Source organism: Polypterus senegalus, chromosome 6 (assembly GCF_016835505.1).
Source record: "Polypterus senegalus isolate Bchr_013 chromosome 6, ASM1683550v1, whole genome shotgun sequence".
Lineage (NCBI taxonomy): Eukaryota > Metazoa > Chordata > Cladistia > Polypteriformes > Polypteridae > Polypterus > Polypterus senegalus.
In genome coordinates, this window is record NC_053159.1 from 174419503 (window position 1) to 174435021 (window position 15519).

At 34.1% G+C, this 15519-nt stretch overlaps 1 protein-coding gene across 6 annotated transcripts in view; it reads left to right on the plus strand.

The window, feature by feature from the left end:
* ubr3 (ubiquitin protein ligase E3 component n-recognin 3) overlaps positions 1-15519 on the plus strand; it is a 268225-nt gene that overhangs the window by 82273 nt on the left and 170433 nt on the right. For 3 of the 6 annotated variants that reach the window (XM_039757590.1, XM_039757589.1, XM_039757591.1), the window contains exons 20-24: positions 3111-3252; positions 3512-3616; positions 4759-4929; positions 6257-6289; positions 10590-11053. In XM_039757590.1, the coding sequence (XP_039613524.1) occupies positions 3111-3252; positions 3512-3616; positions 4759-4929; positions 6257-6289; positions 10590-11053 (915 nt within the window). The remainder of the gene's footprint in view (positions 1-3110; positions 3253-3511; positions 3617-4758; positions 4930-6256; positions 6290-10589; positions 11054-15519) is intronic. The other 3 variants (XM_039757592.1, XM_039757593.1, XM_039757594.1) reach the window with 1 other exon arrangement.

Below are 15519 nucleotides of genomic sequence, written 5' to 3' on the forward strand. Positions count from 1 at the left end.
CAGTGTAACTCCATATGGGCATTATGTTAATGTTATTAAAAGAAGGTTATTCAGTGTTGCAGTCTACAGGCGACCGATATCATAAATAGGAGCTGCGGTGAACACTTAATGGGATATCTGTTCTTTTAATATTGTAGCCCAAATGAATGAAGTAAATCTGCCTTGACCCTCATGGCCACAGCAGAGATAACATAAGGATACAGTATATTAAATTAACTTGTTTTATTTTATTTCTAAATAGCAACTGCTAAAGGGAAGCCCACTGGAACAGTACAGTGCTAATAGTGAGAGGGAATATAATTTGGATGATAATCTGATCTGTAATATTTAATAGGGATTTATTGTACTGATAAAGCGGCATATAGAGTGATATGTCATGTATATAATATTTACTGTATTATTTGCTATTTCTGGTGAAAGCTCACTGAGCTGTGTTTATTTCATATCCTGTTTTCTGGATTTTTGTAGAAGAATTCTGATTTTTAGAAAAGCTTTATTAGTCCCTATATTGTTTAGTTGTTTCAAATGGTGGCACATACACTAGGCTGAGATGGTGTGATCTTTGCAAAACCCTGCAACAATAATTGTACATAACCTAAAGATGGTCAACAGGGCTCATTATTCTGCTAAATGTGAAATGTTCTGGATCACGATGCATGAATTTGTACTTACATTTTTGTTCTGTTACAAAAGAATTTTGTTCATTTCTACCTATTTCAAGTTTACTATAGAAGATTTAAAATTTAGTTAACTAATATGATGGATGGAAAAAGAGGGTTTGGAAAATGATTGAATAAATTCATTAAGATTACTATGAAACTGATTTAGCACTGAAAAAATAGTTTTCCCTTTATATTTATTTTGTATAACACTCTTCACTGATTCTTTAAGGCTGAAAATTTTTACAAACATTATCAGGCAATAATGCATTAATATATTGCTGAATAAATCATCAGTACATGACTGTATTACAATATTTTTCAATCTTGACCATATATTGTTCTTCTCTCTGTTGTTAAATTAACCCTAGCCTGAATGAGTCTATTAATTTTTTACATTTAAGATTTCTCATTTAAAGATTTACCAATGTTGTTTCTTGACCTAGTGTGTATATAAACACAGGGAGCTCCAGTTTCTGTATTATCTTGCCTGAAGAAGGGACCTGAGTTGCCTTGAAAGCTTGCATATTGTAATCTTTTTAGTTAGCCAATTAAAAGTGTCATTTTGCTTGGCTTTTCTCAATATTTTTCAACATAGTGTTGCACCAATACACTAAAGAGAAGCATTGGGATTTTTGTTTTCACTTTTTGCATGCACTTTGGTACTTGGATAAAAAATGCAGTGCTTCTAAAATCATCCAATAGATGGTGCTTTTCTCTTATATTTGAAAGAAAATAGCATGCTCATTTTTATTTGAGGAGTGAGGTGCCATCATTAATGTTAGTGTGTCTGCATAATTACGATGCCTCATTGTTGATAAGAGAGAGAGAAAATTTTGTAAATTTAAATGTTTTGGTTCATTTTAGTTTTCAAAGTGTTTTCTGAGAAAATGAGGAGCTTGATGTGTATTGTTGTATGAAAATTAAGAACTCCAGTATATTCCAGACTAATACAGTTACTTTCAAGTGATTTTTTTTTTTTGTATTTTTGAATGAATATTGCAATTTGAATTTTCAAATTTAAATTTATTTTTCCTAATCTGATTTTTTAATTGCACTTTTTTGATACCTTTGTGCAAATGATTTTGTTGCTTTTTTTCTATATAATCCATAGGGTGGTCCGGATCTAATTATGCAATTTTCATTATGCTATAACTTATTAAGTTTATTACATAGAAAATCCCCCGAAAAATCCCAGACCATCGAGAAGTGTGCGAACTGACGGCATGAAGAATGGTCTTTGCGCCGAACTGGAATCTTCCCCACTTAAATCAAAGTCATCCAGACGATCTGGATCTGCATAATTAGATCTGGACCACCCTGTATAATAGTGTCATTTAGTTGTTATTAATGGTAGATATAGAAGTTAATAAAGCCAATGGTATAATGAGATTGTTCAGATTCCAGTCTTCTTGTTGACATCAGTACCAGAAACAGTCTAACTGTATTTTATATAGCTTCTGTTATCATTCATTAAATTGCCTTCTTTCCAATTAGAAAAACGAAGGCTTTTGTTTTATTTCGTCTGCAAGGAAAAAAGCCTGTTTGGCTAGGATAATTCTATACCTATTTGCTGACAATAGTGCTTTCATGTCTGATATGTTGTTGTTTTGCTTCTCTATACAAATATGTAATCAAAAATAAAGATAACAGATGCAAATTTTACACTGACTGTGTTTTTACCTAGTTTGAATAGTCTGGCCAGTAGAAGTTTGCACAGAAGAAAGTCTGGTAGAAATAACCTGACAAACATACCTGCAGTAGTCACATTTATCCTATAGCTGTGGTGTATTTGCTTGCCTTCAAACAGAACGAATTCCACCATTCCTGTTGTTGGCAATTTTCTCTGCATTCATGAGGGTAATTCTGGCATGTTCTTTGTCTGGCCAGTACATCCATTAGACCAATTTGTCAAATATAACCATATCAGGAGCACATATTTCCAGACAACATGGTTCTAAGGATCATTGAGTCCCACCACCACACCAAGGTTGCAACCCTAGGAATTGTATAATATGTCATAAGTGAATATTTCCACTCTTGCTTTGGTTACAGTTATGATGCTTGAAATCCATTGCCGCTAATAAAAAGTTTTAAATGGGACTTGACTCAAGGGTTCTTTCGTAATAGGTTTCATACAGACACTTTGTCCACAGAGATGCGATTTCCACCTCTAACATCAAATCAAAAAGGGAGCAATAAACTGCAATATATTGCCTATTGTAGTACAAAATATAAAAAATGCTATATTATTGTACTGACTGTAATGTCATAGTAATATACTGTATGGCCTGAGGCAATTCTCAACCCTAATATTTAGTAGGAATTATTTTATAATATCCATTTACTTTTAACATTTTAATTTTTTATCTCATATGGTTGCTCTATTGGGAGTCAAGTGACCGTCTTTAAACAAGTAATAATTTAACCACATTTTCTTATTTCTTATAGTTTAAAACAGTCTGGGAAATTTTCTGGTAGCCCTTGGCCACCATATAAGGAAAGAACACCTCTACACACATGTTACAGGGGACTTACAAGGCTTCTCCACTGCAAAACGCTGCATATTGTGCTGTTTACCCTACTATACAAGGTAACCCTACTTTCAAAACTGCTAAAGGATTACAGGAGTATGTGTATATTCTTCCTTGGTGTATTTGATTTTATTGTTAGGTTTTTGTACAAAATAAATTCCTCAAAAATTGGTTTGTTTGCTGAATATTTATGATTAACTAGTTTGCTAGAACTCTTTAGACAGTGTTCCTAAAAAGACTGTTTTGCTTGTTTATTTTGCTTTTTTTATTTTGTTTATGATGATGCTTAAAATTAACAATATAATTTTTCCTTTTTAGATTTCAATGGATCATGTAAATATGTCAGAACATATACTTTGTATGGTGTTGTATCTCATTGAACTGGGTCTTGATAATGCTCCACAAGATGAACTTGAAGAAGAGGTACAGTGTTTTATGAAATACATTTTAATGTGTGGTCCAAATTGCCTTATTACTGTATCTCTGAAGTCTAAATGTAACAAAATGACGATGCAAGGGGATGCTATACGAGTTAAAGATATGGTATGTGTTTAGCTTGTTAGAGTGGGACCTAAAGTGAGTTATTCTTTCTGAGTGTTGTCCGATGTTGTTTTCATTGTTGATTGTCTAGATAAAAGTAAGGTAAAAATAATGAATAATGAGACTGCAGTAAGTTATTACATGTTTTAAATACATGTGTGCATTAGTAAATGCCATTTTGGATTGTGTGTAGTGTATTGATAATTATTCAGCTTTACACCGTGAATATTATCAGAATAAAGTTTTATTAAAACAGCCCCCAAGCTTGTTTATTTTAATTTTTATCAAAATGTTACAAATAATTGCTTAGGTATTTGTTTTCTTAGCCCCTGAGTGGAGGTGAAGTTGTTTAATGACAACCAGCTTTGGAGATGAAACGGGTGCAGCCCACAAACAATTTTGTGCAGTGCAACATTTCACTCCCAAGTGATTCTCTATAAGCTGGAGTTTAATGTGAATTAGTTTAACTGAGCTTTTACCTAGCTACAAACACTATAAGAATGTCTTGTTTAGAAATGTACCTTTTAAAGAAGAAATGAGAATGAACTGTTGTTAAATAAAATGAGAAATTTTCTTTCTTTAAAAAAATTGTTGAAGTTAAAATCACCTGTTTTGTGATTAAGTTATCGAAAGCAATTCTTATCTATTGCATGCATTTGTAAAAGTTTTGAGCAGCACTGATCATATTTAAAACAAGCGCATTACCTGGGATCTTTTACAACATAGAATTGGATTAAGTGGATGTGAAACTATTGTGTAATGTGACACCTCATGGGACATTTAACTGTAACACTACAGTCAATATTGTAATCCACTAGTAATATCCTGGATTAAGCATATAGGTGTGACGGGGATGGTGATTGAGATTACTGCGGAAATGTTTCTGTTTCTCCCTGTTTTAAATTGTGTCAATTGTTCAAGTAACTTTTCATTTTTTTTTTCAGTAAACAACAGGAAATATATAAAATATTTTGATATTAAACTGCATTTGAGGCTAACTCTTTCTTTACTTCCGACTTGTTTAGGAGCCAAACATTGATGAAAATTGCCATGACAGCTGGTTTCCTGGAACAAACTTGATCTCTAACTTGCATCATGTTATTAACTATGTTAGAGTGAGGGTACCAGAAACTGCCCCCGAGGTAAAGAAAGAAACCCCTGCAAGTACTAGCACGGATGCATCTACTTTTGCACAGGTCAGTTAATAGAACCTCACTTTATACACAGCTTTATAGTACTATTTATCTATCCATCTGTCTATTAAAAATTAATAAATTGAATTCTCCCCTGTTACTACTACTAGTTGTTCTTCCCACTTCAGCATGTTGCTGCCATGAAAGAAATGGTAAAGTGATGACGATCACAGTATTAATGACTCTGATCATGGTGGTGGTTCTCATTCATATAATACAGGTGCACAGAAGGTAGTGTATCTCTAAATGTTTAATGAGATTGAAATGTTTGTTCCTAAGAACAGAGTTTAATCCTATTCTTTTACTATGTACATATCTCAGTATTGTCCTTCTGGGACCGTTACATAATAGGATATTTGATAACCTACCATCTCAGAATCAATGAAGAATATGTACTACAAATTTAAAGCAGTCCTGTTGAACCTGACGCTTATGAATGTCAGATGATGTAACATTTGTGCATGTGCAGGTTTTTATTTGTTCTCTTGATAATTGTGTGATAAATCTGCTACATTTTGAAATCTCAATGTGTGAGAATGCTTAAAGAGATTGTTGCTGTAATTCTTTATTAAGTAAGTGAAATACCTCTACATTATAGATGCAGAACAGTGGCCTAGTGGCTAGTGCTACTGTCTCATGATACTAGCATCCTAAGTTTAAATCCCTTACCTTGTTTGGGCTTCTCTCTGCATGCTTGTGTTTTCCTCCAACATCCCCAAGCAATTGTGTTAAACAGATTGGCATAACTTAAGTGGTCTCTGTAATAGGTGTCCTCTTCATATCTGGTTCCTCACTTCTGCCTGATGCCTTCAGGATATGCTTTGACCCAACCATGACCTTGAAATGAATAAAAGTGGGTTTGAGAGTATATATTGTATACAGTATAATTTTTTTTTTTTACAATACATATTTATCAGGAGCCTTCCCCCCCAGAAATTAGAGACATGTTCTTGGCGAGGTATTACTGTATGTGGGTGTGTTTTCAGGCCTCCTGTTTTCAGGCAAGAAATATGTTTTTTTTTTTTTTTACATTAGGTTGAAGGGGTAGTATAAAAGAGTAGGATAAAAACAGAATAGTTCATATGAACCCCAAATGAAAGATACAATTTCTCAGTCATACTGATCTTATAACTGAAGCCTGTTTTCTTTAAAATTTTATCTGAACAGTAGAATGGGGTTTGAACTTTGGTAGACATTTAGCTTGTGTTTTATGTTCATATTAATTAAAGACTTTATTTTTTAATGGAATCCTTGATTATTGGAATATAAAGAAACTAATCAATAAACTTTAAATCAATTTTCTAAATGTTACTCATTCTCTGCCTGACAGACCTCCAGATGCAGTGCAAGCCTTCGGAGAGAGGTATTTAGATATGTTTGAAGTGCTGAGTATTGTTACTTGAAAAAGTGCTTCAGAATAATAGCATTTTTTTGCATGATTGCAGAAATTCACATAATCCTTAAATGGCAGAATTTAATGCATTTTGAAACAGCACAGAGGGAAGGAGACACAGATTCTTATTACAGATTGAATAGTGGAATTTTATTTATGAAATTACTTTATCATTGTGAGGCAAGTCTATAAGAATGCAATTTTTCCTATCTCTTGGCAATCTGAAAATATTCAGGTGCAATATTTATCTTTCCTAAATATAGGTAACTAGTTAAGTATTATTTATTACTTTTGGAGACAAATGCTTGAGACCTTTAGCCTCTTGTCAAGATGATTAATATCATACTGAAATTAGCTTTCTTATGGTTGATATTTATTTTTCAATGTTATGCTGTTTTGTGTGCTGCATAATAAACATGTCTTTGGTATTTATAATGTGATCATCATTATTTGTTTCTGTTTTCCTCACTTTTAATTAATGCTACTCTTACTTTATTAATTGCTTGAATTTTCTCAGTGGTGTTCTATATCAGACTGATAGTGATATATTATCTAACCTTATCATTTTTTTATAGTAGCATGCTTTTCTGGTATTCGTGTAATTTGAAAGTGAAATTTTACTAGTATGTCAATTTTATTAACCAGAGACACTTGCTGCTTTGTGTTTTTTCCTAAAAACTTTTTTAGCCTCCTATCACTACCATAGTTGTGCATAATTAGCATGTTATGTGGTGGTGTGCACCATTTCAAATAAAACGGCAGAGAGATTTGAGATTTTCTTTAGCTGCGCGTAATGCAGATTTGTTTCTCTCTATCTATCATTTAGAATATCTTTGAAAAGTTCATTTATTTCAGTAATTCAATTCAAAAAGTGGAACTCATATAGATTCATTACATTAGTGATATATTTCAAGTGTTTATTTCTTTTCATTTTGCTGACTATGGGTTATAGCTAATGAAAACCCAAAATTCAATATTTCATAAAATTAGAATATTGTGAAAAAGTTTAATTATGTGACACAATGTGATACATTGTGTAACACTCCACTTTGCTAATTAACCCAAAACACCTGCAAAGGTGTTCTGAGCCTTTATATGGTCTCTCAGTCTGGTTCAGTAGGCCACGCAATCATGGGGAAGAGTATTGACTTGACAGTTATCCAGAAGACAGTCGCTGACGGCCTCCACAAGGAGACTTAGCCACAGAGGGTCATTACTAAAGAAGCTGGCTTTTCACAGAGTGCTACTGTATCCAAGCATATTAATGGAAAATTGAGTGTAAGGGAAAACTGTGGCAGAAAAAGGTGCACAAGCAACAGGGATAACCGCAGTCTTGAGAGGATTGTGAAGTACAGCCCATTCAAGAATTTGGGGGAGATTCACAAAGAGTGGTCTGCGGCTGGAGTAAGTGCTTCAAGAGCCACCACACACAGACGTATCTGGGACATGGGCTACAGCTGTGTCAAGTGTCAAGCCACTCCTGAACCAGAGACAATGTCAGAAGGGTCTTACCTGGGCTAAAGAGAAAACGGACTGGACTGTTACTCAGTGTTCCAAAGTCCTGTTTTCAGATGAAAGTCAATTTTACATTTCATTTGGAAACGAAGGTTTCTCTGGAGGAAGAGTGGAAGAGGCACAGAATCCATGTTGCTTGAGGTCCAGTGTGAAGATTTCACAGACACTGATGATTTGGGCAGCCATGTCATCTACTGGTGTTGGTCCACTGTATTTTATCAAGTCCAAAGTCAGTGCAGCTTTCTACCAGGAAATTTTAGAGCACTTCATACTTCCCTCTGCTGACAAGCTTAATGGAGATGCTGATTTCATTTTCCGGCAGGATTTGGCACCTGCCCACACTGCCAAAAGTACCAGTACCTGGTTTAGTGACCATTGTATCACTGTGCTTGATTGTCTAGCAAACTCGCCTGACCTAAACCCCATAGAGAATCTATCAAGAGGAAGATGACCCAACAATCCAGACGAGCTGAAGGCTGTTATCAAAGCATCCTGGGCTTCCATAACACCTCAGCAGTGCCACAGGCTGATCACCTCCATGCCACGCTACATCTATGCAGTAATTCATGCAAAAGGAGCCTCGACCATGTAATGAGTGTGTACCTGGAACTAATTGCTGAGGAATGGTAACTTGGAGAACTTCTAAGGTATTTAGATGAGATATTGCGACAACATGCCTATTGGCTAACAAAAACAACTTGATGGACTGAGTGATCTAGTCTTACTTTTCAAAACTGTGCCTTTCATGGTGTTTTTTGTCCAATTCTTACTTTTTATTTGGATTTTTCTGGAATGTAGTCTGTTTTCTTTGAGTATTATGTACATAGTGTGGGATAATAATGGTGGAAGTACATATTTTATCATCAGGAGTTGATTTCTTGAGCAAAACAGGATTATATGTTGTTTTGTTAATGTTTAAAGCAGCATTTTAATTCAATTTAATCACATTTTTTTCTTAATCCTTATTAATCTAGTTGAGATTGCAAGGTTAAGGGTCTGAGGTTACCTAATTGGCATCTGTAGCAAGGCTCAATTATGCACTCTTACTGAGTCATTTTAAGAATGACAATCTCCCATCATCCATGCCTTTGGGTTTAGAGGCAAAAGTCCAGGAAAACACAGGGAGAATGTGTAAATTCCGCATAGTCAATGGATTTTAACCCAAGATACTGGGTTATTGAGGAAACAACAACAACATTTATTTATATAGCACATTTTCATACAAACAGTAGCTCAAAGTGCTTTACATAATAAAGAATAGAAAAATAAAAGACACAATAAGAAAACAAAATAAATCAACATTAATTAACATCGAATAAGAGTAAGGTTCAATGGCCAGGGGGCACAGAAAAAACAAAAAAACTCCAGACAGCTGGAGAAAAAATAAAATCTGTAGGGATTCCAGACCATTAGACCGCCCAGTCCCCTCTGGGCATTCTACCTAACATAAACAGAACCAAATACTGTGCTGCTGTGTCCAACTCAATCTTTTTCTTGTATAGTATAGCCCTTAGAAGGTTGACTTGGTGCTTCTGTTAAAATTTTAAGTATGAGACAATAATGATAATAACAGTATTTTATTTGTATCTTAGGGCACAGCATTTTAACCATGATGATTACTTTATTATGGTACAACGTTTCAGGAAATTCTGATAAGAACAACAGTTTACTGACCTATAAGAACAATTCTTTTCTGTCTCGTACCAGAAGGACTTACATTTGAATCTGAAATAAGATATATTTAAAATCTTAATTTAAGTTACAATTCAGCTTCGCTTTACCAGTTGCAATTTTACCAGAAATTTAAATTTTTTTATCATAAAATATAAAACGGTATTTTTTGCTGGCTTAAAAAGACGAACTTCTAAATAATAAAAAAGAGTTTATGACCATCACCTTACAAACACCATCTTACTAATCCACCAACAACCTTCTTACAACATTCCCCTCCATCCCCACCCTTCACAAGATAAATATTGCATTTGAGTCCTGTATGTCTGATCATTTTCCTGTTGAAAGCTTAGGAATAAACTGACTGATTTTCTCCCTTTGTGGATCTCTGGCTACAAATATGCAAACCGTGTCACAGACCTTCACTTCTGTCTATCTTTATATATTTATATATGTATATATATGTGTGTGTATGTGTGTGTGTGTATGTATATACAGCGGGTACGGAAAGTATTCAGACCCCCTTCAATTTTTCACTCTTTGTTATATTGCAGCCATTTGCTAAAATCATTTAAATTAATTTTTTTCCTCATTAATGTACACACAGCACCCCATATTGACAGACAAAAAAGAATTTTTGAAATTGTTGCAGATTTATTAAAAAAGAAAAACTGAAATATCACATGGTCCTAAGTATTCAGACCCTTTGCTCATTATTTAGTAGAAGCACCCTTCTGAGCTAATACAGCCATGAGTCTTCTTGGGAAAGATGCAACAAGTTTTTCAATAAAAATTGCAGAGGATATATAATACACACACACACAGTATATCAGTATATATTTATAGTTATGCCTCCATTTTGTTCCTTAATGTTAAATCTGCATTTCGGCCTTGACAGTTTAGCCATCATTTATTTGGTAGTAACATCTTTACAGGAGATACATGCTGTTTAACAACGTCTTGTTATTAATATACTGAACTGGAGCCCATTTTAAAATATGCAAATTGTGTTTTAAATGAAAGCATAACCTGAATGTAATGTAATAACTATGTAAATGATGAAAAATTCCCTTTCTCCTTGCAGAACTCTGGGACCGCTCAGATTTTTAGCTTGGTTGCTGAAAGAAGAAGAAAGTTCCAGGAGATAATTAATCGAAGCAGTGGAGAAGCCAATCAGGCTGTTCGACCCAAGTCCTCATCTACAAAGTGGAACCCCCTCAGCTCAACGCCTCAGCTAACCACAGTGATTCTAGAAGTCCGAGAAAGCATTCTGTCCTTGCTTATTAAGCTGCATCATAAACTGTCTGCAAAACAAAATTCTTTTTACCCTCCATGGTTAGAAAGCCTAGAGGCTTTTGGCCGCCTTGACTTAGCAAAATATGCTCATGGTGATGGTATTACAGCAATTGAGCGCATCTTGACAAAGGCAGCTTTTCGAAGCCGACAGAATAAGCGCAGCATACAAGAGATTTGTCGAAAAATTTCACCCCCTGTTCCACCAAAGAAAACTAGCCCAGCAGACAAAAAAGTCATGGATAAAGAGGAAAGGTATGTAATGAAAAGAAAGAAAACACTTTTGATTTTTAATGTGGTTTAAAAAGGAAAATTTTTAAATGTCAGGTCTTCTTGGCCTCTGATGTCTGATTTAGCACATGTTGGTAAATGTTTGCAACATCAAGCACAATGTAAGAAGGACATAATTTGTGTGTGTAATGGTGTTTTTTTCCAGGTAATTATAATAATCTTGATAAGGTTCAATAACCTTTTTTGTTCATCAAGGTCAGAAAAGACATGCCAGTCAGTCCGTTGGGAGTACTTTCTTCCTTATCACCTGAAATAATACTTATTTTAATCATTATCTTTAAACTGGCCCTGTTGTCTTTTCACCTTCAGCTTCACCATCCGTGTTGATATGTGAGCTTTATGTCAGTAGTTGAATTTGGCTTGCATATCACAACAGTGAAGAAGTGGAAAAGGTTTAGGCATCACAGACATGTGCTTATTCAGTGTGTGTGTGCTGGAAAATTGCCACTTGATTGGTGTGTACAGTACTCATAGTTTTGCTACCTTTTCACAGCTGCTGAAAGAAAAACTGAAACAAAGGTATTATGTGCTGGCTAAGAATTGCAGTTTAATTGTTTATTTAAATGTACTGTTCAATCTCACATTTAGACTTTAGTAGTGTTTGAAGATTGTTTTAAAGAAATCACTTAAAGCCAATTTTAATAGTGTATGTGTGTATTCTATATAGTGTTTGTGTATGTGAACATATATTTGAATAATAGTAATTCTAAATTCTATTTTCAAATCTGTTGGGTCATTAAACCAGTGATGATAATTATGATTAACTGAATTCAGGATCAGTTTATTTTTTTTAATTTGATGAAGCATAAAAATATACCTTAGTAGTCATCTCTAGTTAAAGTCAATTTAAAAAATACCATCCTAAATCTTTATATAGATTATCATGTTAGAAGAGAATACATTACTACAGTCTCTGTTTCCAAAAAATAAAAACTTACTACTTCAGCAATAAATTCTCTCCAGCAGTCATTAAGCTCAAATTTGTGATTGTGGTTCAAAATGTATGGAGTAAACCATTGTGTTTTCAGCTGTTTTTGCACAGATACTATAAAGTGAGAGGAGTGACAGTTAAGAGAAACTAATCTCTAATATTTCATGTGCTAGTGGCTTCATTCTCAAATGTAAAAATATTTTTAACATTGTATAATGTTTGTTAATGTTTCATGATTATCTGTGCATTGTAAAGAGAAGTATACTAAAAACATATATAACCCCAAGGCCATCAGGTTAAGAAATGAGGCATTTTATTCGCTTGTTCTTATTAAAATTTGAAGTATTATACAGTAAATAAGTAAGTAAGTAAAATTGAGTCTTTTTCAAATTTTCAAAAATGTATTATACTGGTAGCATGGTCTAATTTTCCAAAATCAGAATGATCAGCAAACACTAAATTACTTGCATTCTTATATTGCATTTTATGTATGAAGCATGCAGTTTGATTGTCGTTTTTGTTTAAAAATAAAACTTCAAGCTGCTAGCTATTTATCTACACAAGCTATAGGCTTATTATATATGTGTGTTTTAATACACGGCTAGAAAATTAGACTGCTTGCTTTTTATTATTAGAGGAAATTTTAATAATTGGGATGAGATGGGATGGATTTCTGCATGCACTTATTGTTTATTAAACATCTTGTGTTTTATGTGCATTGAATGTCTTAGTTTCCAAGTGTGATTCCAGTTTACATTTTTAATTTGAAACCGATTTGAAAGTAAACAAAAAAGTGCACTTCCTGCACCTTGCTTCCCAAAAGAAATAAAAATAAAAGCAGACCTTTGTTATTGAAAAATATTGACAGATTATAAATGTATTTAAAGCTGTTTGAGAAATTATTCCTTATAGTCTGTAAACACATTTAACAATCTCATAGCTGCCTTTGACAGAGTGAAATGAAGATGAATCTAATCTGATAAGAGAATCTGTTCACACGAGATAGTCTCAATTCTTATTTTGTTTTCAACTCATGCTCTGTCGTAATGAAGATCGAAAAGGCTATAAGCACTCAATGATGACCTATTTTTGGTTGACTCGACCTGCAGACAAAGACAAAGGTAGCATCTCCTCCTAGATGAGCTGTTGCTATAGTAACTGCTATCCAGCAGTAGAGCAGAATAAGAATCACTCGTGATATTTTTCAGGCTCAGTGTCTCAGCCCCTTAAGCTGTCAGTGAAAATTACAGAGCTGCAGTGGATCTGTCAGACTTTGTTTATGTCTTCTTATTAGGGGTCTCTATTTACAGTCAAGCTTGCTTTATTCGAAGGCAAAGTAGGGGTACAGAAAAAGGCAAGGAAATAAAAGTTAAAAAATTAAAAACAAGCAAACAAAGAAGGATACAGTTGCCAATGCTTGTTAGCCTTTTGCGTCTCCTGCTTTAGTACTGATCGATGAGTTGTAGATATTGCACAGCAGTAGGAAAAGTTTTATCATCGATATACTAGAAGAGTTGAAGAGAGATTTATATATTTAGATTTTTTTAGATGATGAGATATCCGAAATGTGCAAGTGTGAAGTGATTAGAAATACTTGGACACCAATTTCTGACTTGTTTTGCATGGTTGGAGAATAAGGCAATTTAATCCACATATTATTAACAAAAAGGTTAAAATGTGCTTCCTGACATTTTCTTTTAGATAATAATAATGTATTTGTTACATAGTGTTTCACTTTCCAAATTTAGTGTGATCTAAATTCTTCATAAATAGTTGTCCTAATTCACTTTTAATTTGAATTTTAAATCAAAATTATCTCCTTTTACAGGATTTCACCAAGCTCTAACCCAGCTCATTACTGGGAAAAAATTAGGCAATCTATTCTATTTAAGGTGTGATTCAAATGGAAAGCTTTTCTTAGACCCGTTGCTACTGATTTGGTGTATTTTGCTTTTCATCTCAGTGCTTCGAATTTTAAACAATTAATAGGCCATTATTATAGTCTGTTGTGGACAGTGTTGGCAATGACATCGTTTGTGCGCATCAGTGTTTATGTTGGTATAGATAAAAAAGAGGGAACTGCACTTTGTAGAGGAAACTGTGCAAAATTTGCAAAGGTGATTTGCATTTTTAGTTACTGTTACTGTACGGATTAAACAAATGCAGTTTCTTTAAATGTATAATAAAGTATTAGTATCAGGTGGCTGTTTCTATAATTTATTAAACATTCAGTAGCTTAAGTTTAGCTGATGTTATTCTCTTCATAAAACTTACTTCTGTGCAGTTTGCAGTCTGTGTTATATTGAGTTGTTTGCAGTATTGCTTTCTGAAGTCATGTCTTTCAGATGAGACATCACATAATGAAAAATATCCCACAGTGTAAATTTCATATGGTCATGTGTGCTGCAAGTCAAATGAAATGGTAAAAGCATCTCTCATTTATGGACAAAATACATAGAAATATATTCTAATAAATGATTTAGCTAATGGGTTATTAAAAACAAAGCAAATGTCCATTGCAGCTTTTATAGATTTCTTCAATCCGATGACTGCCAGGTCAAAACGAATAGGTCAGGGTCATGCAGGGAATTGGTGGTGGCGGTCGAACCTGTAGTCTTGAGTGTTTCCATTTTACCTGTTGGAGGACTCCATGCTTGCATGATAATGATTAGAAAGAAGGGCAGTTATAATCCCGATTAAAATAATTAAGGAGATTGTTGCTTTTAATTCCTGGTGTTATTTGATCCTGAGGAAAAAGAAATGTGTGTCCATGTATTTCTATAAATGTGTAAATACAGGATATATGTACATGATATATACATTTGCCCAATAGTAGGAAAAATCAGTTATGTACTGTATATGCTGCAAAATGTATCTTCCGTTGTTTACAGTTTAGTAAAATATATCTATCTACATTTCCATTTTTTTTTCTTTGCTCATTCAGGTTATTTCAGGTTGGTGGAGCCAGAGCATATATTGGTCACTTTAGGTGCAATACAGAAACCATCTCTGGATGGGCTGCCAACCCATCAAAAGGCTCTTCCAGTCATATACCCACAGTAACTCATGCAGGTCCAGATGAGATTAGCCGGATTGATTATATGGTATTACACATATTAAGGTTCAATATAGCACATTATATCATATAATAAGTAAGACGTTCTTATTTCTTTTAAAGATGGATAATTTGTTTTATGTTTAATAGTAGCACCATCTCACTACACTCTGTAAATGCACACTGCATATAACTTACAGCTTAACTGTTGTAATATTTCTTGAGCTTGAGTATATGTCCGTCTATTTTATAACTTAGGAGTTAGGAGACCTGGGTTCGCTTCCCGGGTCCTCCCTGCGTGGAGTTTGCATGTTCTCCCTGTGTCTGTGTGGGTTTCCTCCAGGTGCTCTGGTTTCCTCCCACAGTCCAAAGATATGCAGGTTAGGTGCATTGGCAATCCTAAATTGTCCCTAGTGTGTGCTTAGTGTGTTTGTGCGTGCCCTG